Here is a 24,093-nt window from a genome sequence, read left to right on the forward strand (position 1 = left end):
TCTGGCCACCAAAACCGCATCAGTTCACCTTGGTGTAGATAACTGGTTCTCCGGGGACCCCCAGGGGTCCTTGAGGAGTTACGGGTTTGTAACTAAGAGTGTACAAATGTACTCGGACTCTGTCTCTGAGTTTAAATTACACAGTATTTTACAGTGTGGACTTGGGTCTCAAAGATAGAAATCTGATAAAAATGGGTGTCCTTGAAATAAAAGAAAATGGAGAATCACTGGTGTAGATTGTACAGGTCTCTGGAACTCTACTGATGAGAAGGAACACCATTCTAGCAAAAGATGTTGCCTTATTTGTTTTTTATGATGTGTTTTTATGATGGTGTTGCGGAGCGCTGTCTACCATAGGTATTAAATTGGATTGTGATCTGGTGACTGAAGGCCATAGCATATGATTCACATCATTTCTACTCAAACTAGTGGATGGCATCAGAAAACACGTTTCATCACAGGATAAAGATGATTAGTTCAGAATAACTTTGTATTGGTTTCCAGCAGTGACCCTTCCCTCTAAGCGGAAAGGTGGATGCAAACTATTCCAGGATGCTGTCCCTACAAGCATGATAGCCACCCTGTATGAGTCGATCTGTGCCGTCTGGGTGTAACCCCCACACCATGTCTTTGTAAAGAAATGTATCTATCTAGTCAATGGACTGTCAGATCATGTCCTACATTGACATTTTCAGTCACTTGAGGAAGGGCTGCCGTTCTGTTTTTCCTTACCTATTGTACTAATGCACAAGCATCAGTCATTGAATGCGCTCTTTTGACCACATTTTCCAACCCTATTTAATGACGTGTTTTCCATAGATCAAAATGGAAATGGCACTGTTCCTATTGAAATACTAGCTAGTTGAGATGACTTCTCATTGTGATTGAAGCTCCTGCCATCTGTGCCCCAATAACAAACCCTCTTTCATAGTCCCTTAGATATTATTCTCTTGTTGCCTTTCGATCAAGGTCAACTGATCAAGGTCTGATCAAGATCAAGGTCAACTGAGCCTGCCTAGGATTTGTATACATGCCACAAAGCATGTTAACTGCTGAATTGTATAATACAGTAAACCTGTTTGGAAGCATCTGTATTTGTTGTTTCCTCTATTTTTTTTCAGGTTTTTCCTTGAATTGGTCACCTGCCTGTACTGTCCATTAGACGAGTGGTGGGTGTGTGGTTCTGAGGTTCTGAGCTGTGGTTCTGAGGACCCAGGCAACTGCTACTATTTCTTTATTCTGCCACCTAATGAAACGGAAACTACAGTGATTTTTAAACCTGAATCCTATCGGCAAAAGCTGCTTCCCAATGCATCCTGTGTGTGGAGAGCTTGCTCTCAACTGCTGGATAATCCCCACTGCTGGTGTTATGTAGGGAAAAATAGGAAGGAATGAAGCGGGGACATTGTTGCTTCAATCAAAAATAAAATATATATACATTACATGAAGTTACCCAAACAGTACATGAATGTTAAATTAATGCACCAAAATCTCAATTATAGTCAACACTAGTTTTGCTTTAGTCAGTGAGGAGATTCTTAATGATCATACTCCAAAATCATACTAATTGACTAGCGTATTGTATGCATGTGCTGACACATTTGTGCATAAATGACCACCACCTGCACACAGACGCACATGGGTGAATATAAACCATATGAAGATCACACCTGTTTTGAGATAAACTTCAAACTAAAATCAGTTGGTTTACAGTAATATTTCAAAGTTCTTTAGAAAACCATTCACAAGTTTCAAATCCATATATGATATTATATGGATCTTAACACAAACCCTCTCACACTCTGCGGAAATTAACATTAGCAGCCTATACAGTGTACCTAGTTTTCGGGTTTAGATTAGACACTAGAGCGAACAGCACCAGGGAGTTGAGACCTGTGGCATTAAAATACAGGTGCTATGTACTGTACGCAATGCAAACACAATGCCATAATGTGTTGACCATTTAAACCCTAGCATCCCTTTTCTGGGCATGTAATATTGGGCGAATGTTCAGTGAAAATAGACACATCTTGTAGACGGGCTATTTTTGGCAAAGATTTGGTGTACTGTTGTAGTGCGATAAAAGGAGTTGGCCAAGGTTTGAGTCGAGGGACACCAGTCAACAAAATGTATCGGGTTAAAGAGACGTGTTAAATGGACATTTGATTGAATATCTTATCAGTGTTGATTGTCATATGGGCTGAAGTAAAGAAAGCAAATGAATGGCTAGTAGTTTTGAAGTAGCTGACAGAAGTCATTTAAAAGAATGAGGGAAATTCCCAATAGTTAAGTAAATACGTGTGCAAGTTTTGTGTGCAGGTTTGGATGTTTGCACACGTTTGTTCAATAGTAATCACTCATAGTTCTGTTACACACACATTAGCGGAGAAGTGAGATACCCTTAAGAGAGTGTGTGTGTGTGTGTGTGTGGCGTGCTGGACAGAGTCGATGCGATTCCTCTTGATAACCCTGTTTTCTCCCACTGAGAATAATTGTGTGTGCGCGCGCGCACGTGTCTCCATGTTATCTATAATCTGAACTGCCAGTGTTCTAGATTGATATCAGTTGACAATACTGACCACTTGAAAGCTTCTAGTTTAAGCATTTTATACTATTTCACCATTCCTGTTACACCTACAGTACTGTTCTGTTTCGTCTGCAGCCCTAGTTTTCTCTGCTTTCTTTTTTATGTATAGAATCCAACCTGAGAATGTTTGATTTTATTCACATGGGGTGCTGATGAGGCAGGGATTTGTGCTCAGAGCGATTTCAGAGTGAACCCCAGCCCACTGTTCCATCATGTGAAGGAAATCTAACATTTTCCTCTTTCTCGAAGTCAGAAGCCATCTTTTTTCCCCGCTGTCGAATCTCCCCTTTCCTTTTCTTATTGCACATGTGTAAATATCACTGATTTAGAATTCTCTTTTTATTTTTATTACAGTGTTTATCAGTGTTTTTCTTTTCAGTTTGTCAACAATGTACTAGATCCTCATTTTGTTTGCTTTGTTTGGTCATTCTTGTTTTTTTTTGTAAATACGGCTTTCACAGTGTTCCTATGATCCAAAATGTAAATAGCAAAGAGGGGAAAAAATGAAAATGAGGAGCAAAAAAAGATTAAACCTATGGCTTTCTTCCCATGTTTTCTGATGATAAATCTTTGTCCCTTTCTCTCTGTCTCTCTCTGGTGGTGACCACTCCAGTATCTTGTATGTGGATTGTACTGTAGTTCAGTCCTATAATATTTCTTTGCACAACCTCCTATTATCATCTCCTTTGTCTTAGTTTAAAGGGACTAGTCGTGCCATGTTCTTCTTGACCTTTTCATGAACATTTGAAGAGTTTTGTTCCAAAATCTGGATAACAACAGATAAGAATAATAACACCTCATGTGATGACATGAGGTCTGTTATACACTATACGTGTACTACTATACAGTGGAGTCTGCAGAAGTGTGATGCCAACCCATGAACTTAACCAGGTTCAACCGGGCGTACTTATTTTGGGCATGTCATTAAAGGCAAAAGGTTAAAAATAGCCAATCTACATGCTGAGCTTTTAGATCGAGGCCTGGGGGTATTAGTGGTTTACCACAAACCTAGTGTCCCTATTCTTGGCATGCCGTAGTAGGCAAACATTTGGCAAAATTGGCAAACATCCGCTGCATGCAATGTTTGTGAGTAAATTGGCATTTTTTGGCAAAGGTTTAGAACTTTAGAGGGATTAAAAGGAGGAGACAAAGTACATGCTGCTGGAGTACCCTGGTCAATGAAAGTGGTTCAGAACAGAAGCAATGTTTTGTGTATTTTTTTCTTTTTTTGTATTTTTTGCTACAAGCCATTTAGGAAGAGTCTTATTTTCTTCTAATGGTAATCAACTTCATTTGGAACAAAGCTCTTCATTTGTGTGTTGTGAAAGAATGCATTGTACAGTACTGTGCACCGCTTGGACCTTGATCTGCCTACAAGTTGTGGGCATTTTCAAAGAGAGTGCACATTATCTCTCATAACTGCACTCAACAAGTATGGGGTTGAACTGAAAATCCCACATTAGTTTTTTATACAGTATATCCAACCATGTTCACCTGGGCATTTTTGTATTACAATACATGGTGACACAATGCTGTATGGCATTGGTTAGTGCTTATAATTGCCACAAGATGGCAGGCAGACTTGGACATTCATGTAGCGACTGAGCTGTCTGTTGACCTCCTGTATGAGTGTGTGCAAAGCATATAACTCTATGGTGCAAAGTCATGTATGGAACTTGTGCGCGTGCGACTTACTGACGTCAACTTATAGCTCAGCATCTTTACCATTGTCTCCGCTTTTGAATTATATTATTTCAATACTGCGTGTTTATACACCTGTCAAGCCTCTCCAGGGAGAACATTATACATTTATACATTGCTATATATATATATATATATATATATATATATATATATATATATATATATATATTAGTATTTCTGTTTTCGTTGTTTTTACTTTCCATTCCAATGCTGTTCCTCTGGTGTGATTCTGCCCTGACTGGACTGGAGATGTTAGAGGTGATGGAGCCATGGAGGGATAGAGAGAGAGAAACACCACTGTTTGTCTGTTCTGTGTGTATGATATGGTCATGGACTCATTTAATAAAGTGATTAAACTGTGTTAAGCCGCTGTGTGGCATTATTTTGTGTGTGTGCGCACTAGTTTGGAGTACATAGATGTTGATTTGCAAATAAGCCACATCGTTTTAATCTGCTTGATATATTGGCATTGCACAATGTACATCACCCAATGATATACTGTTGTCTCTACTGTCTGTTGTCAACTTTGCAGAGATGGCATGAGAAAGATACATTTGAAAGGTGTTATACATTGTGTGTGTGTGTGGATTAGATCAAGGGTTCCCAAACTTAGTTTACTGTTTAAGAAAACAATACTGCACAGCTTGATTGGATAATCATCTATCTGGTGACCCTCCCTGGGGATCTTGGCTCCCACTCCCAGTTTGGGAATCACTGGATTATATTTTACTTGTGTATTTTGTGCATTTCATTTATCATTTGACAGCCTACTATCCCTACTCAAACATGAAGGAGAACAGCCAAACACATTACATTTTGCACTAGCTCTAGGTCCACTCTAAGCTTATGGACCAGAGCTAACCTTGTAGGCCTACATCCTTTTTGAAGAGTTTTGATTACAACAGTAGGGGAGGGGAGGGGAGGGCTTTTTAACTTATTGTTACTGGTAAATCGTCATATACAATATATATTAGTATTACACACAGTCACACACACGCGTGGACCATTGCGGGCTCATTCTTTTTGTTCCATTTGTGAATTTATGCATGTGGAATTTGGGCCATTTGTGCACATTTATTTTCAAATTAACCTGCCAAGTTACCTCTAGATTTATTATTATCATTTTATGATTGCAGCTTTTGGCCCTCTAGTCGTGCCGCTGCCACCATGCAGATGTACGAGGACCATTCTTTCTTTCTCTACTCTGTTCTCTCCTTTGTGGCGCAACGCAGCGCACAGGCCGGCCGCTACCAACAAACAGGAAATGGTCAACATTCTGCTTCCACCAATGGCTCCATGAATGGCTGACTGTTTTACTGGCGCGAGAATCTTCGGCACGCGTTCAGTCCAGTGAGCTCTTTAAAAAAAAGAAAGATAACATGATCGGATTATCAACATTGTATCAATACCTGTGAACGGATCATCAATATCGTGGATAGTTTTCATATACAGCTGATGGTCGTATTATTAGTCGGAAGGAAGGAACGGGCGTGCTAAATGTTAGCTTAGCGGGAGCTAACGCATTATACACACTACAGCCCCAGGGGTGACTGTCTGCGGAGACTAGTCTACCAGCATTTCGGAGTTATTATATAATACATTATATATAATCAGCTCTGGAGTCGAGTCATGACTGAGGCAACGGTTGAGGCGCGAATAGAGGTAAACACCTAGCATAGCATTGTTTTAGTCTGCACTGCAGCTCTGCAACAGTGGTGTTTACATTCAAGTTAAGCTACACCGCACCGCGGGTGTAGTGTAGCTAGCTGTTAGCATCATTGTTGTGGCTTTATTGGCAACTAATAAACAACAGATCCAGACAAACCAAGTTCAACACATCATCTGAAAGCCATGGGATTGGTGTACAAGTTTCGTTCAAAGAACACATCGACTCGTTTTGGAGAGGGGACCGTACGTTTTTAACAACACTGCTTGGCAGTGCCTGCCCGTCATGTCTGCAACTTTATAGCATTAAGTTAAAGTCTACCACATTTATAGCATATGACATGAGGGGGTGGGCTGTAAGCGGGCACACATGTTTATCGGTTTTCTAACTTATTCATCCCAAACTTTGTATTCGTTTCCACACTCCATTTTGCGGATATGCAAGGGACATTCCGATTGAAACCCGTGCCAAGCCAGCTCCAACAGCATCTTCCACGAATCCGCTCCTTGCCTGGCTCTATCCATCCATACGAAAACGGCCAGTGCCGTACACGTCGTCCATGTATGTGTGCGGGGAATTTACCGGATACAGTTTTGGCGTAGGCGGACTCTAGACCGGATAGCACTCTTTAATAAACGGAATGGCAACCAGGCTTGAATCAGAGATACAGTAGATGCTGCGGAAAGTCAGGTGACTCGAGTTTAATGGTTATCTCCTGTATCAATTCAAAGGAGCTTTATTGGCATGAGAAAACATACATTTACATTGCCAAAGCAAGTTTGAAATTGAAAAATAGGGAAAGTATATATAGTTGGAGGGTACAGCATTGTGTGCTGTAATCAATGTCACATTGCCTTGTCTATCAACAACTTCACGTGCAGTGCAAAGGCCCAGAGTTTTGTTAATCATCCATTCAAATGTGTCAATGAAACATTCTGCGTTTTGACAAACAAAGAAGGGAATACATATGATATTTATAAGTTCAGTACTCGAGTACATGTATGGCTGTAAGTGATGAAAGAGTTACAGCCATATTTGGTTGATTAGAATCTAATTGATTAGAATTAGATTGATTAGAATCTAATCAACCAAATACTTAGATAATATTTAAGCATTATCTAGTAATCATTAGATAATAATAATGATTAAATGTTATGTAAGTAATTAGATAATAGTAATACAGTGATATGTGATGTTTTGTTCTATGCAGGCAGAGGAGGAGACGGGGGGAGAACCTGTGGACAGCCCTCAGAAGACTGGCACGTCAGTGTCAGGGGACCCTGGACATTCATCCGGACATTCAGATGAAAATGGTGGTTCTTCTGTGGAACCTCTGCGTCTAAAAGAAACACAACAGAGAACAGAAAGTGGTGTGGGCACAGCCAGGACCGGTTCAGCTGCACCAGCAGAAGATATGTTTGGTGATTTGGATGATATGAACTCGGCTACTCCAGCAACTAACAACAAAGTAATAAGTGAAGAAGGAACAGTTAAACAATCTGAAATTGTCAGTTGTTTCACTTCTGCTACCTCAGAGGACTCTTTGGTTAGGATGGAGACGAGCTTTATGCTCGAATCCTTGTGCAAAGATGCACCAGCTAGCCCTAGCGAGAAAGAATTAAAGGGTACAAAAGAGCATATTGATGAATTGAAAACTGACAAAGAGGGTGATGGCCTCCAGAAGAAAATAAGGGAGGCTAACGACATGCAGGAGGACACTCCTGTTGAAAAGGAGGGTGACGATAACGCAGACATGGATCAGGACACTCCTGTTGAAAAGGAGGGTGATGATGATGACATGCAGAACAGTTCATTGACTGCGATGGAAATGGAGAAAAACGAGATTGGCCCCAAAGACACCATTGCTAGCGTGGAATCTATTGGCTGTAAAATGACTGATCCCTCTGCCAGTGACTCGAGCAATATCGAGACTTCCAATAACCTGGATGAGATGATGGATATGGGGACGGTGGATGAGGTAGAACAAGAGGCTCAGATGGCAGTTGAAGAACAGGACGGCCGTAATTCCTCCGAGTTGTTGATCGTGAATACAGGTAAGCAATAAGCATTGTAAAGGTTCGGTTTGCCAATGTGATTCCTTATGGGGTCGAACAAAAAGATGCAGTCCCCCAAATAGGTTTCCTATTCCGTTTCAGGTCTTGACAAGGCTGCAGATCTTGGTAAGTCATCATCTGATGAGGATGAGAAACCCACAGTTTCACCACCCCCTGTGAAGCAGGACCAGTCAGAGGATGACAAAGCGACTGTGGGTTCCCTGAAACCTGGCACAACCAGATCAGGTAAGAGTGCACAATGTCAGAGGTTTTCAAAATTTAGGTCACCCCTGTAAATAACTTTTTGATCCACGGCACCCCTGAATTTTTGTCATATTATTTTTGTCATAATATTGTCATATTAACGGTACGTAAAAATATGTAAACTATAGGCCACAAGGAACTGGAGAGAATATTTGTTTCCATTAGGACAGACTGAAAATAACTTCATACTTGGCGTTTAACCACTTAAACCCCAGCATTCCTATGCTCACCAAAATAGCCAATCTACAAGCTCACAACGCATGTGGCAGCGGTGGCAGCGGTGGCCGAACGGATAGCGGCGCGGTCTTGATACCGGAAGGTTCCTAGTTCGAATCAGCCGTCCGACACGGTTAAAAATTACCACCGCTGAAGTGCCCTTGAACAAGGCATTGAACCACTACGATGAAATGTGTTCTATGAGCAGGGCCTGGCTGGAAACAAGTTCTTGAGCTTAGCCCAGATACCCTGGGTAAATATAGATTTAATTTAATTTAATTTCATCACATTGTGAGCTTGTGAGAGATTTGATGTACTGTAGGCTGAAAAAGAACGCACCAAGTACAGATGAACTTGGGTCCGTTTTACTAAGTATAGAGGGTTTAAACTGACGTGTTTAAACTGAATGACATTGATAAATTCCAAATAATATCCAATTATTCTGATGCACCCCTGGACTCACGTCAAGGCACCCTGGGGCTTTGAGAAGCCCTGCACTAGGTCACAGCGGAGGTTTGGTTACTGTTATGTTAGACTAGTAATAGATCAAGTTACCGCCGTGCCTAGAGGAACCGGGGCGCAACAAGAAAGTACGGAAGTCTTTATAGCTCCCCAAGATTACTAGGATGACATACAATCCGCCCTACATTTTTGAGGGGCGCTAGCCCCTCCTATGTCCAGCTTTGACACACACATTGAATGCCATTGACAATGAATGGCCAGCTTTGAGTGTTTAACATTGAAGACGAAGGTGAGGATGCAGATTGTGATTGGCCGGAATGAGATGATGTATGATTATAAGAGCACCCCTCACTTCACACAGGTGTTATTTTAGATTTAGGTTTAGTCTCGGGTACTTTTTGAGTGGTGCAAACCACTCCAACAACCAGCGTTGTCTGTATCTATGTATGTGTGTACCTGTGTGTACCTGTACGTGGGGCCACGCAACCAGTGAGCATGGTTGCTATGGTTAGTGTGTGACGTCACTGCACCACTCAGTTAACACGGGTGTGATTTTTGAGTGGTGCAAACCACTCCAACAACCAGCTTTGTCTGTATCTATGTGTCTATGTATGTGTGTACCTGTACGTGTGTGTACCTGTACGTGGGACCCAAAAAAATGAGCATGGTTACTATGGTCACTGACATTACGTCAGACCACAGCTGATCAGGCTATATAAGACCTTGCACCACTCAGTTCACACGGGTGTGATTTTTATATATACAACTAGCACATTTCCTGCAGTAGAGTTCTGTTGCCCTACCTAATATGGGGGTGGTGTTGATGTGTGGCCAATAAGGCGGAACCAATCAGCTCCTGGGTACCACCTAGACTCACTCACAGACTCTGTCAATACGACTCTCAATAAGCACACACCTGTAGCACATCACAGACAAGAGTATCCAACTATACCCTACACAGTCAGGAACACAAGAAGTTACAGCACATACAGCATATTCATGTTATAATGTCCCTAAGACCTCAGGGTAACAAATACATTATTTTCGGTGTACTTTGCTCAATTAGCCATATTCACTATGCAGCCATTTTCTCATTTTTGCATGTTCGTTTAAGTACATGTTACTCTTTTTCCTACAGGAGGCGATAGCAAATCATTAAGTGGAATGAAAGTGGACAGTAAATCGGAACCAAAAGGTGAAGAAAATGTGAGTATATATTTCCTACATTGCTTTTATTGGCCAACTAATAATATATATTCAGGCAGGCAGGGGTCGGCAAATGAGTTTGGCCTCGGCCAATAGACTCATAACTTCATAGCTTCATTTGATTGGTGAGATTTGAACCTGTGGTGCGTGTTTCCAGTTCAAATCTGCTGCTTAGCCAATCAAATGAAGCTATGGTAAACTGACCCGGAACAGGAAATGTTTATGCCCACCTTCTGGAAAAGGGAACTACAGCAAAGAGATTCTATATAAAGAGACCACAGTCCTCAAATATTTGGAATCACCATTAGATGGCACAGCGGTAGTGCTGCCGGCATCACTCCAATATGGCGGCAAAGCTTTGTCTATGTAAACCTTAGAGTTGTAAACGCCTCAAACACGTTACAAACAAACATGTTACTATTAATTTCCGCTTTGATCCATTCATAAATATGATAAATGGGTAAATAAATATATGAGAGAGAGATATGGTTTTAAAACAAGTTCTTGTTTTGTACAGCGTGACTTTTTAATGTTTTTTAAAGCAACCGGAAGTTACGTCATCACTCCAATATGGCGGAGGCACCGTAGCCTCTTTATATAGAATCTAACTACAGTTATGTATGTATAGAGTTTATTATTTTCTAAGTTAATAAAGATTTGTTTGGTATAACTACTGATAGAAATCTGTGTGTAAATCAAATGTTACAAGTGCATACAGAAATGACGCACTATCCGTGAATGTGGCACTGTGAGAATAATTAGTTAAAGAAAACATCTGGACACAGACGGTCATACTCTTTTTCGAATAAGAGCTCTGCCTGAACCAGCAGGCATGCCTTATTACGGTAGGACATGAAAGTTACAGTGTACAGCTTTAAGTTAGAAGCTTAACTAGTCCTGATGGACTGGTCTTTTCTTTCCCAGGAGAGTCCAAATACAGGCCAGAAATCGTTTGACTCTGATGCAGTCAAACCTGACCCTGTTGAAGTCAAGCCGCCCCTGTCACCACAAGTGCTCGTGAAGGTGAAGGATGAGCCCATGGATGAAGAGTACGAGCGTGCTCTGTCCTCTTCTACATCCGCAGCAGGCATCAAAGATGAGCCTGACGCTGCAGAGGTGAGCGAGATGAAACAAACACTGTATATTGGTCCTTAATGTTTGGCTTAAGTTTGGCTTTTCTAAATATAGTTGGACATCTTCAACTAAAATCATGACTTGAAGAGCATCTTTGTCGACAGAAATGAAAAGTAATTTTACATAGGCTGGTATACGTCATAGATAAGATAATGTTATTGATGATTGTCATACTGTAGAATAGATGACGTCATCACAGGCTGGCATATGTCTCGGACCATATTGGAGCTACACATGTCCGATGTGGACGATACATTTATTTAAAAAAGTACAATAAATTGCATGAAATGTCTTTTTAGATTAAAAATAAAAAATGTGTAATGTATGGGCTCATGGGAGAGCAATCATTGATCTGCCATCTTCGATCTTTGCTGTCCTCAAAAGGAATTGAAGATCAGCTCCGTTTGCTCTGTGAGTGGAAACACCGGCAAGCCTGACTCCACACCCGGACTGGCTTCAAACGCAACGCGCACATATGCACGCACAGCTCCCAAGGACGGCCCCGGCCAGGCCCCAGTCTCCATCTCAGAGTTATACCGTGTTACATGCAACCACTGCAAGAAGACGCTGATGAAAGGGCAGACGGCATATCAGAGGAAAGGGTGTCCCGATCTCTTCTGCTCCACTACCTGTCTTTCTGCAAGCGCTGGCCCTAAGCCCACTAACGGCCGTTGCCACTGCTGCTTCAAGTGAGTATAGTGTTGATGCAGGGCTTCTCCCTGAGGTGCTGCTGCCAATAAACATAAATAAACAAGAATTGATGACCTCAATTAATTACCAACTGCTGCCTTATATCCTATGGCTGAGAGGTCGGCTAGAGGAAAAAAGTGTGTGGTTGCCTAGAGACGAGGCAGCCAATCAGGACGATAGGTTGTCAGTACAGCCAATGAGAAACATAAGTCTAAACTACAGCAAGTGGGCGTGAAAGCACCGCAGAGAGAACATAGACCAGCTGTGCTTACACAGCAGCTGGTAATAACTATAAATGATGTTAGCACTTCATCATAGAGCACTTCATCATAGACCATTCACAAATGTCACAGATTATATTATATATATTATATTATATGGCAATAGTTCTAGTTTTCTTTGGAGGAATCTTTGAGTGATCTTTTCCAACAGTATAGTTTACAGCTGGAAAATATCTGTCAAAGACACTGAAAAGTCTTCTAGTTTTACCTTTCATAGCTTCTTCCTCCTTATATTTATCACATTTCCTCGTATTTATTGTCTGTAAGTTAGATACAAGCAAGAATGGTAAATGTCGTGTGTATACATTTATTACTATAATTTCACACACGCATATAAAGTTGAGCTTGAATAAGCACGCCACAGTAAGCAAAACTTTTGCTTCCCTTCCTGTTCTCTCAGGGTTATAGAGCGCCCGCAGGATAGGATCCTTTCTCCCGTGGATGAAAAAGGCACTACAAAGGAGTTCTGCAGCGATGTTTGCCTTTCCACCTTCAACAGGATCATGGTCAACAAAAATGTTGTTGGTGGTAATATTACCACACAGCCCTCAACACAATCGTCTCAGTGCAGTGTGTGCAAAAATTACGCCATTGTAAGGACACTTTAAATGTTATATTTTTGTGATCCTTATTCCTTGGGCAATATGAACTTGGGCGCCTGCTAGGGTTGGGATTTAGAACCCGAGGAACCGGAATCGGTTCCATCACCTCTGGAACTGTTTCCGGGACCCGCTTAACAGCTTGTGACGTAATGATCCGCCATAAGGAATCTAATTACCTTCCGCTCCTGGTGGAATGCTCCGTCTGATAAGCTTTATTATTGATATCAAACCGGATCGCTGATTTCTATTTTTTCATTATTATTTTGGCTTGGCCTTTCCTTCTTTAGCGATCCTAGACCAGGTTGCGCAACCTCACCCCCATCCGCATCCCATTATACAGGCTGACTAAAAGCTGAATAACTCGAAATCTACGGAGATCTCCGTGGTTTGGATAAAACGTGCAATTTTTCGGAGGTCTTTGCTGATTATCCGGTGGTCTAGATGGAAACATTGGCGCTTTCTAGAGCAAGGATGGCTATATTTTAGCTCGCTAGCATTGATGCTATTTATTTAGAATTAATATGGACGCCCACAACAGGATATCCGTCCTGTGTGTTCACCCTCTAAATCGCCTCAGGAGCCCTCTGCAGTCTGAGGTTGGCTTTGCGTCCAGCAGGTGGCAGTAAACCTGTTAATCACACTGTCAGAGCTGGTATGAGGATTTCAGGTCTGCTATTCAATTACAATACCAGTGGTTCTAAAACTTTTTTAATTTCAAGGACCATCATTCCTCTAAGAGTGTACAAATGGACCTGTAAGGGTCTATTTGGTTCCATTTGTACACTCAGAGTTACAGACCTGTTGAGGGTCCATTTGGACCCCCCTATATAGGAATCCATAAAGGAGACGGTTAACTTCTTTTGGCTAAGGACGTGTATACACGTCTTTTATAATCAAACCGTGGGGTGCCTATGATGTGTATAGGCGTCTTTAGGTCCATTTTATTGATATCAAATGGGATTGCTGAAAAAAAAAACCTATACTGTGTATATATATCTTTTTCTTTTGTTTTTGGCCATTCCTTCAGTGATCCTAGACCTGTTTTGTGCACTGCCGTTCACGGCCCAACTAAACTGTCTCTTTTCTCTAAATCTACGGCGCTCTCCATGGTGGTTGAACAAAACGACAATGTAATTTCTGACTTAACCTAGCATCTCGTTGGGAATATAAACGCTTCTAGAGAGACAAGATGTGACAGCGCAACGTAGTAACGGAAGATTATGCCTCCCGGTTTTTGGGGGTAATAGAAGGCGGGGCTTTTCAGAGTAATACTTCGTCTGCTTGGCACTCTTGAAAAATAGTTATTATGAAAAATAGTGTTAGGAGATCGTTAAGGACTCGTTAAAATGCTAACACATCCCAACCCTAGTGCCTGCTGCATCTTGTATTTTCTCCCTTTCCCCATGTTTATTTCACTGAAACAGTTATATTTACATGGATAAGGCATCCCCAGGCCCAACACATGTGTTCTCTGTCTCCTCTGCAGTGTAAACACGAGGTTTTGCATAATGGTCTTGGCCACAAGATATGCACCGACGTCTGCTTCATCCGCTTCCGTGTAATCAACAATCTGAACCTGGCTAACTGTGCCAACTGTGGCAGCTTCTGCTTAAACAACCCCATTACTCTGAAGTTGGAGGATGGCTCCAAAACTATCTGCAAAGCTGAATGCCTGGCTATCTTTAAAAAGGTAACGAAAAAGTCTTCTGTGTTTGCCAAACAAAAGTTCCATTGTGTGATCCACAATCCCTTACCATAAACAGGGAATTACAGTAACAAGCCACTTCAACTCACATTGTAAATGTTAGTTTTTATTGAGGGCCTCCTATATTCAGCTATAGTGTAGATTTTTGTCCTAACACGAACATTAAATGCCATTGACAATGAATGGAGAATTTACGTCATATGTGGACGAGCAAATCGGCTAGGGTAGAATATTATCAAACCAATGCACTCACATAGGCTTGGGCGATATTGACTTTTTGATATCGATATTGATAACGTGAATAATATCGCGATAATCGGTATTATCGGTTTTATTAATAAAACATTAATATATCACACTGACGGGCTGATTTCCCCTCTCCTCTCCTCTCCTCTCCAGTCAAAATGTCCCCTCCCCTCCCCTCTCCTCTCCTCTCCAGTGAAAATTTCCCCTCCCCTCCCCTCTCCTCTCCTCTCCTCTCATATTTACATGACGGTAAAATTACGATATTAGTATTATGACGGTATTCGGTATTATTGAGTGGTGTTTTATATACTCCGCGATATTACCGGTATTCGGTATTATTTATATACTCTGCGATATTACCGGTATTGATTTAAAATATCGCGGTAAACGGTAATATCGGTATATTGCCCAAGCCTACACTCACATAAGGACGCGCGTTGCTCCACCATGCATATCGGTATCGGCTGGTTAGCATAGGCAAGTTGGCAACGGCTAATGCTAGCAAAGTTTACTTGCACGTGAAAACAGATAGCCCCAGGTTGTTGGGTCTGGACAGTTACACAAATCGGTGGAGCTTTCTTCTCTTGACTAATCTTTATTATTGTGTTTGTTTTTTGAGCTGCATTTGGATTTTCTCGTTGTTCTTCTTCTTTCTCGTCCACATTTTGTTGTTGTTGCGTGCACAACAGAGAGTCAGGAGCAGGAAATGGGCTTGTCGAGTTAGCATTTCACCGAGACAAGAATCTCGCCTCTGACGCCACGTAGCGCGTCATCTAGACAATAATGTCAAATGTGGTTTTTTTTGTATATAGTTGACATATTTGGGTTTTTTGTGAGAAGTGTGTCAACAGTTTTGCAAGTAACATGGTGCATACACTTTAAGTGATATGTGATATAAACTGATGGTGATATATATATAGAGCGTACCAAAATCTCCTTGAGGGGGAGTCAACATATGTGTCACGTGGTAGCGGCCGCCATACTTGTTGGCTTGTCTGGTTTGTTTACATTGAGTGACTATCCGGTGTGCTTGTATACGTTCTTTTTTTAAACTGACCTCGCAATGGTGCAGACTTGCTCAGTAAATAAGTGCCACAGAAGGTCACGTCGAGCGAATGAGCCAGAAAACAGAATTAGATTTTCAGCTTTCCAGCATGGAGACAGCATCAAGGAACCCAGATTGACAAGTTTACAAAAAGACGTAGAATGGCTTGGCTGTACAGCGCACAGGCACAGAGACATAACGTTCAACAAAGTATCTAAGCACAGCCGTGTTTGTTCACGACATTTTCCTTGTCCTTGTAAGGTATTTGGGCCCGACGTTCTTTCTATCCATCCTGGTGTTGGTTCACTATGTTGTCGCCAAGAACGAGCTCAATATTTACAAAAACATACCACCGTCACTCTATTCTGAGTGATGTGGGCTAGAGTTTAAAGCCCACAAGAATGGGGCCGCTAGCTTTTCAGACGCCCCCCCCCCCCCCCCCCCCCCCCCCTCTTGGTGACGTATATGTACACTGATATGTTCAGGGGAATCCGGGACATTTTAAAATGACCAACACTAACCTAACTACCGGCTGACTATGGTCAAGCGCAAATGTAATGGTAATACCGTTGAAGACCAGACAGCAACCCTAATATAATATAATATAAGGCTCTTTTCATCTTGTGATGCGTGTTCTCTTTCTGTTTTGAGCGGTGCCTAACTGCTCCAATGACTGGCAGTGTATGTATGTCTGTCTGTTTTGGGTACGACCCATTGACCCCTGCAGGGTCACATTCGGGTCACACTGTTGAGCAGCCTAAAGGGCCATTCACACTGAGCAGTATAACTAGAACGTCGCAGTCCCGCCCCCTCGCTAGACCCGGAAAATAATTCACGTTCATTTTCCTCATAGACTTTTCAAAAAGTATTTCTATAAAGACGTTTACGCTGCGAACAAAGCCAACTCGACAATAAACACAATGTTTTGGGCCAAACAAAGAATTAGAAAGAAGAAAAAAACGGCTTTTTTTGTTTTTATTCTTTGTAATTATTTGTTTGGTCCAAAATATTGTTTGTTGTCATGATTTGTCACAACTCGAGTTGGCTTTGTACGAGGCTTATAAGGTCTTTAAATAAATACTTTTTGAAATGTCTATGGGGAAAATGCATTGGGAATTATTTCCTGGGCCTGGCGTCGTCATGAAAGGGGGCGGGACTGCGACGCTCTATAACGGCAGCCAGCCAGCAATGTTGTTGAGCAACCTGCACCGCTCAGTTCACACAGGTGTGATTATCATTTTTTTTACATCATTACAGAGAGTCAAGGCACCCTGCGCATGCATCATGTGCAATACATTCCGGACGATGTCAGACATGCTTGAAGGGGAGGACAACGAGGGCAAGCCAGCCCTCTTCTGCAATAGCAATTGTGTCATGGCCTACAAGATCAAGGTCGTTAGTACATCAGGTATGCGTGCGTGTCTCTTACTATACAAGGTGGGATGCAAGTTTGAACTCTCCTTTGAACCAGGTGAAGTGTTCCATTTTTGGAGTATAACAGTGTGGTCAAATGTCTAGATTGGAGCAAGGCAGGCTGTTTGATGTTCTATACTGCAAATACCTGTGCACCCCAGGAAACTGGGGTTCTGCTAAATGGGTTGGCCGGTATATTCTGCCAATCTTTACAAAGTGCTCTAACTAATTGAACAATTATTTATTTTTATTGACCAAAAATTTACCAAAACAATTGTAATGATTTCTACACTTGACGGAATAGGTGTTAGAAGATTATGTTAATGCTAAAATGAAGTCCATAATAACATTGTTTCTTTCAACAGGTGTTCAATATCCATGTGACAACTGTGGTAAGACCACAACACCAACTTATCACCTGGCCATGTCCGATGCATCCATCAGAAACTTCTGCACTCTAAACTGTGTCATGACCTACCAGGTGAGAGGAAATTTACTTTACTTGTAGGGCAATTCTGCGCTTTGTTTAGTGTAGTGAAGAGAGAATTCAAAATGAGAGTGAAGTGAAAACGAAATGGATCCCAAATGGTACTTTACTGTCGAGGGATTTAAAAATGTTTGTTTTCTTTTCTTCTCTCTCCCATAGGACAAATTCAATAAGATCAAGAACGTGGGAAATGGAGCGACTGTGGCTAAAACCTCTATAGTCCCCTCAACAAACACCCCCTATACCCCTGTCCAGCCTATGAAAGTATACCCCAATTCAGTTCAACCTTCTGTCCTACCCTCTACCCTTACCCAGTCTACAAAGAATGTGCCCTCTCCTCTTACCCAGCTGAACCTCTCCACGGCACAGAAAGTGCCGTGTTTCCAGTGTCACAAGGTCATCAGGCATAAACCTCACGTCTTCTACTTCAAGGTATCCGTTTGAAATTTCCATGACTAATTATCGTACAGCAATGGCATCACAGTCCTGGACCAGCACAAATGCTCAGCAAAAGATAAAGAAAATAAAAACATTGGAGATTAAATTTGCAGATACAGTAATGAATTTGGATCCTGTATCATTGTGTTCTGCCCAGTGAACACCAGCACATTTCAAGTTAAATTCATTGTTTATGTAAAATACATTCACAAATGCACCCGTCTAAACATATATACTATAATATATACAGTATGTATGTATACTGCAAATGCATGTATGTATAAATTTATGTACGTTGTAATCCATAGGAAAAGGTGGTGTTTCTATGTAGCTTGATGTGTTCTCAAGAGTATCAAAGGATCAAATGTGTGGCAAGCCTGTGCGAATATTGCAAGATCCCTAAGATCATCCGAGAAGTGAAGAGGATCAACAATAAGGACTGCCAATTCTGCAGTGAAGGTATGAAGAGGGATAGAAATGGTCCTTGGGACTAATTGTTTATTTTTATTGTGCTACATTGCAATACATCTATAATGTTGATAAAACATAAATTATTAGTGTGGTTGCCTATAGGTAAGCAGACTATTGTTATTGCACTCCAGTGCTTCACTTGAAAACCTTTAAATCTCTATTCTCCCCTCTGATTAGCCAGCGATTCTGAACTCTTCCCAAGGATTTGAGTGCTTTGCCCTCATCTGATTGGACAGTATGTGGCGACATACCCAACTCACCTCTTCTAATTGAACAATATTCCTATAGAGATAGGCAACCACACTCGCAATTCCGCAGGATTGCATCTTTCTAGTTCCATTCCCCCTGTCTCTCATTCCTCTCTACCTGCCCCTCCCAATGCCTTGCCTGTTTCACACGCCCTCCTTCCGAAGAACACACACTATTCCCTAACCTTGGTTTGCCCATAGATAATGTAATGCCCTCTTACTGGAACCACACTAATTGAATCCAACTAGAATGCTTTTGCGTGCTTCACCTATACGTGTACATGTCTGAATCTGTCGCCCTCTTATCATACCTCTCAGGCTGTAAGCTGCTTTATAACCATGACCTGGCCAAGCTCTGGGGGATACACTGCCGCTGCTGTGCCTACTGCTTGTCCACCACTAGGAATGTGATGACGTCGTTCTATGGAGGAAAATCTGAGGAGTTCTGCTCTGAAGAATGCAGGTCTCAATTTGTCTTGCTGTTCTATCAGGTAAGAAGGCCGAAATACCCATCAGTCTATAAATATCTCCCATCTTTTCATCTATATTATGCCTTTCTAACTGCTTATGTATTTAAAGGTTGATTAGTTGATTATTAATATGGTGAACATAACCGATGAACGTCACTCTACTATGTGTCTTTTTTCATCAGGTTGCCAAGTGTCACTTGTGCAGTCGCCAGGGGAAGCTGAAAGAGTGCCTGAGCATTTCAGGAGAGGTCAAGTACTTCTGTGACGTCCAATGTCTGCTACAGCACTGCCACAATGTGATGCAGACTCAGAGCGGTGTACGCCTCACAGGTACGTTTTGTTTTCTCCTTGAATTTGTATTATTTTGTATTTTATTTTATATTTTTTACATCATGCAGAGGGATTAGTTGATTCCCAATTTCCCACAAAGGTGATCAAAGTCGTACTATTTGTCACACACGTTACTGCAGTGAAACTTGTTCTCTGCATTTGACCCATCTCTTGGAGCAGTGAGCCGCAGCTGTGCCGCGCTCTGGAATAATTTGATTAGTTGATTTGACCCCCCTATCCAACCCGTTGATGCTTAGTGCCAAGCAGGGTTGGTATTGGGTCCCATTTTTACAGTCTTTGGTATGACCCGGCCGCAGATCGAACCACGACCTCCCAGTTTCAGGGCGGACACTCTAACCACAAGGCCACTGTCTGGTGATGTAAAGTGAAAGTGACAGCGAGCACAGTATTTGTTTTGAATTGGAAAACTGGTCTACATTCAACTAGAGGGGGGATAAATCCAATCCAAAAGGGAAATACCTTGACTTGCCAACCAAATGGACCTGCACAATTGTACTGTGTAGCCGCTACACAGTACAATTGTGCAGGTCCATTTGGTTGGCTACACTGTAGCGCAAGCTTGATACTGGCTGTGTATTGCCCTCTGCCCGCTAAGGATTAAGAACCCTTCAGAAACCTTCTAGCTTTTGACCGCTGGGAGCCAACCCAAGGCACAGCCAGGGAGGGAATGAGGCGCACCACATGCGTAGACACACTGCGGAGCGACAGCGGCGTTAACAACACTGCAGAGCTCAAGATCCTAATACTAGACATGAGGGTGTGGACTGTGGAGGGCAGCGATTCAGGAGTCCCGAGTTGGTGTTTGCTATTAAAGTGCGTTTTAGCAGCGGGAGAACAACGGCGATACAAATCTCCTAGTGGTCATCCTGCTGTCATTACCCATGTCCTCGTATTGGTGGTATGGAGGGTAAACAAAGCAACACATCAGTTCAACAACAATTCACATCAAGTCTGACATCGCCGGACGATGTCGTCCAAAGATAAAATATTTTCATCTTTTCGGGCGACTATAGCCTCTTTGCCTGCTATCGCCGGTAGTTGCCAGGTCCCATAGACAAATAACGCACTTCCGGAAATACATCATGCTGTCGCCCACTGTTAAAACACAGTTAGTCCGCACTCACTGTTGCATCACATCACATTTGACTGCTGCAACAGTAATCTTGGTTTCATTTAATGCAATAACAGGCAATGCAATATTTACTTTGAGTATCAAACGAACTGCTTATGTTCTGCTTATTTGCTGATAGAGAAGTCTATCGTACATAGTCAGATTCCTCTACTTCACCAAGGTTTAAACCCTTTAGTTTAGTGCCATACGCTCTAGTGCTGGGCTTCTCTGCTTGAGTGTACTGTATCTCTACTCTACCAAGCTATTACTGGTTTTCTTTTCTTTCTTTTTTTTTGCATATGCCAGCTCTGTGGTTCAGGGGAAAGCTTTTGGGGGAAAGCTCATCTGTGATTTTCTGAGCAGATGTTTTTATACCATGATATAAATTGCTGCTGCTGTGTTCTTGATATTCAGTCAAACAACGTTGTTTTGTTTGAAACATCCCATCCTGTACTGCTTGTATAAAGAAGGTATAGTTTTACTCTTTCTTTAATGCACTGTCCTCATCTCTACAGGCCATGTCCCTCAATCCCAGTCTACAGGCCTTGTCTCTCAACCCCAAATAAAGGCAATTGGACATCCTGTAAGTTTCATAAATAAAGTCATGTGCTAGAAGCTTACCCACAAAAATTGTTGATCCAACCGTTTAGTTTCTGCTGTTCCTTTTACTGTCTCTACAGTCTACACTCTCCTATATAAATAAAGCATACAAATGAATATTGTTCCTTGTCCTTCTCTCTTCCCTCAGATCAGTACTCAGACAGATCCCGTGCGACCCACTGCTCTCCCTCCCACCAAAATACTGAAGAACAAAGCCCTCCTCTGTAGACCCATGGTCCAGAATAAAGGAATCACCTGTAAAGTAAATACTGTCCATGCTGAGTCACAGACAGGTAATACGCACAGAAGAATACAAGTCACATTCATTTGTAGAGCACTGTTGCTGTCCAAGAGCCTTACAGCCACATCATAAATTATAATATATATCACTAGATTAAAACATGCAAACACAGACAAACATATTATATGACAAGTTAGGGAAAGTTAGCCACATTTGTGACAAATCTGCAAAATGAATGCTTACCAATAGCTTTCTTCACTTCATAAAGGTGTCAACTATCACCTCTCAATTTGTTCCAACCCAACTCCCTTTACTTGGGAAACTTTGTACCATTAAAGGAGAATTCCATGCTAGAAGGCTTTCTTACCTTTCATTGCAGTTGTTAGGTCCGCACCAAAGAGGTCCAGGTGCCATTTTGTGCAAAAACGCATTATTGAATACCAGGAATTCTCATTTTTTCCTTCCATATGCAGGCAAATTTTCATTCTGCATGTGACGGATCAAACTAGGGTTTTTTCATGATTGTGAATCCACTGCAAGCATTTGTTTTGCACAAAAACACTCCTTGGGCTAAAAATCAGCCATAGCCGTCATCACAAATCTGATGACGTCAATTTGTGATCAAGTCAAGGGAGTTTGTTTGGAACTTGGTGGTAGTAGACAGGTTTATGAACACATTTGTGAAGAAAGCTATTGGTAAGCATTTATTTTGCAGATTTTCCTCACAAATTTCACTAACCCACTAGCCCTAACTATGAATTATCATGTTCAAGAGTGTAACCTTGTATACATACACATTGTCCCCAGGCTCCACTGCTCTTAGTCTTAACATGAGCTTTTTCTCTGTCCATTTTGCCCAGATGACGCCTACCCCAAGGTGTTAATCCTACCAGTGCCGGTGCCTGTGTTCATTCCTGTGCCTATGAACATGTACAGCCAGTACACCCCACAACCTATGGCCCTGCCTTTTCCAGTATGTATCCTCATCACATTCACATGTTTGTGAATTCTAAATATACAGTACATATCTTTTACCACTTATGCCCTATATTTACAATTTAGGGATTACTAGATTATTTTATCCCGAGCAACCAGTTAGAAGTGGTATTATACTTTTTCCCTGACAAAAAATAAATAAATAGAATAGCCAATCTACAAGATCGGCAATTTTTGCGTCTGTTGTTCTTAGATTCTTCCTCCTATAATGACATTCTCAAATAGTGTGGTTAACCCCATGAACCCCATTCTGGGGATAACATTATGAGCTTGTAGATTGGCTATTTCCGGTGAAGAGATCTGTTGTTGTAGAGGGAAATGCTAGCGGGCCTACTAGGGCTTTAAGCAACTAGTCGACTATTCAACTAGTCGACTAGTAAATACACTAGTTGACCTTGTTGGTACTAGTTGATAAGAAAAACAATTTCTTTCTTTTTCGTTTTTGTAGGCCTCAAGATCAGCTAGAATTATTATTAGATTATAGTCACCAATGTACAAATATTATTGAAATGGCTAATATTTGTGATGCACTCTTAGGTGCCTGTGCCCATGTTCCTCCCCGTTGCCACGGCCAATGCTGAGCGCCTTGTTAAGACCATACGAGAGATCAAGGACAAGATTCCCTCCGACCCCTTGGAGGCAGACCTCATCCTCATGGCTGAGATGGTAGCCGAGCAGGATACCAAGGAGAAGGGTGCAGCAGTGGAGAAGGAGAGGAAAGAGAGGTCTGGCGCTTACATCCCTGATGGTAAGAAGACATTACAAAATATCCACAGTGTTGTCGTTCTCCTCAAACTAATCACACTTCGATTATCCTAATTAATCGAAAAAGTAATCGATAGAGTAATGGCTAAGATTAAGAAGATAACCAATAGTTACAGGCCTAGTTCTCATCCCCCCCATACATATTGACAGCTACAATAACCTTAATAGAGAAATAAATAAATACAGAAACCAGATATAATCGTTAAGGAAAGTTTATGCATGTGGAATGTTTATGCATGGCCTATGTAAACTCTTAATTCCCAATTTCCAGCCATTCAATTGCACAATTTATACATTCAAGAAATAACTTTGTTATCGTCATAGTTTCTTTACGGTTCCTGAAAGGATGTAGAGTTGCGTAGCTCTTTCAGAAAGAGTATCCTTATGCTTTGTCATTTTTGTTTTGCAGACCGCGCCAGTACTTACAGCGACGATTTGGACACCGATGACTTGGAGACCTTGCTCAACATTTGGGACGATCCCCAGTCTACTCGGACACCACGTGGCCAGGAGAGGAGCACAGACATGCATATGAGTGATGAGCCGGCACATTCACCCCCACCTCCTGTCCTGGATGTAGAAGCTGACTTCCCAGCTGGTGAGAAACTGAGGCCGTTTTATTTTGTTTGTTGACATTGAA

The 24,093-nt window shown here is 41.7% G+C and overlaps 1 protein-coding gene across 5 annotated transcripts in view; it reads left to right on the forward strand.

Annotated features, from left to right (window-relative positions):
• The first annotated feature begins 5,514 nt into the window (after positions 1 to 5,514).
• LOC306938573 (zinc finger MYM-type protein 4-like) overlaps positions 5,515 to 24,093 on the forward strand; it is a 28,981-nt gene continuing 10,402 nt past the window's right edge. Inside the window, exons 1-19 of one of the 5 annotated variants that reach the window (XM_079522807.1) lie at positions 5,515 to 5,641; positions 7,168 to 8,011; positions 8,114 to 8,257; positions 10,092 to 10,159; positions 11,084 to 11,275; positions 11,678 to 11,982; positions 12,665 to 12,857; positions 14,353 to 14,556; positions 17,120 to 17,270; positions 17,641 to 17,756; positions 17,922 to 18,194; positions 18,509 to 18,659; positions 19,238 to 19,410; positions 19,572 to 19,719; positions 21,367 to 21,434; positions 21,600 to 21,744; positions 22,553 to 22,665; positions 23,226 to 23,436; positions 23,863 to 24,051. In XM_079522807.1, coding sequence (XP_079378933.1) covers positions 7,372 to 8,011; positions 8,114 to 8,257; positions 10,092 to 10,159; positions 11,084 to 11,275; positions 11,678 to 11,982; positions 12,665 to 12,857; positions 14,353 to 14,556; positions 17,120 to 17,270; positions 17,641 to 17,756; positions 17,922 to 18,194; positions 18,509 to 18,659; positions 19,238 to 19,410; positions 19,572 to 19,719; positions 21,367 to 21,434; positions 21,600 to 21,744; positions 22,553 to 22,665; positions 23,226 to 23,436; positions 23,863 to 24,051 — 3,484 coding nt within the window. In that variant the 5' untranslated portion in view covers positions 5,515 to 5,641; positions 7,168 to 7,371. Of the gene's footprint in view, positions 5,954 to 6,065; positions 6,648 to 7,167; positions 8,012 to 8,113; positions 8,258 to 10,091; positions 10,160 to 11,083; positions 11,276 to 11,677; positions 11,983 to 12,664; positions 12,858 to 14,352; positions 14,557 to 17,119; positions 17,271 to 17,640; positions 17,757 to 17,921; positions 18,195 to 18,508; positions 18,660 to 19,237; positions 19,411 to 19,571; positions 19,720 to 21,366; positions 21,435 to 21,599; positions 21,745 to 22,552; positions 22,666 to 23,225; positions 23,437 to 23,862; positions 24,052 to 24,093 lie in introns of those variants that run through there. The other 4 variants (XM_079522805.1, XM_079522804.1, XM_079522806.1 and 1 more) reach the window with 4 other exon arrangements.

The sequence above is a fragment of the Electrona antarctica genome (assembly GCF_951216825.1).
Source record: "Electrona antarctica genome assembly, chromosome: 15".
NCBI classification, from domain to species: domain Eukaryota; kingdom Metazoa; phylum Chordata; class Actinopteri; order Myctophiformes; family Myctophidae; genus Electrona; species Electrona antarctica.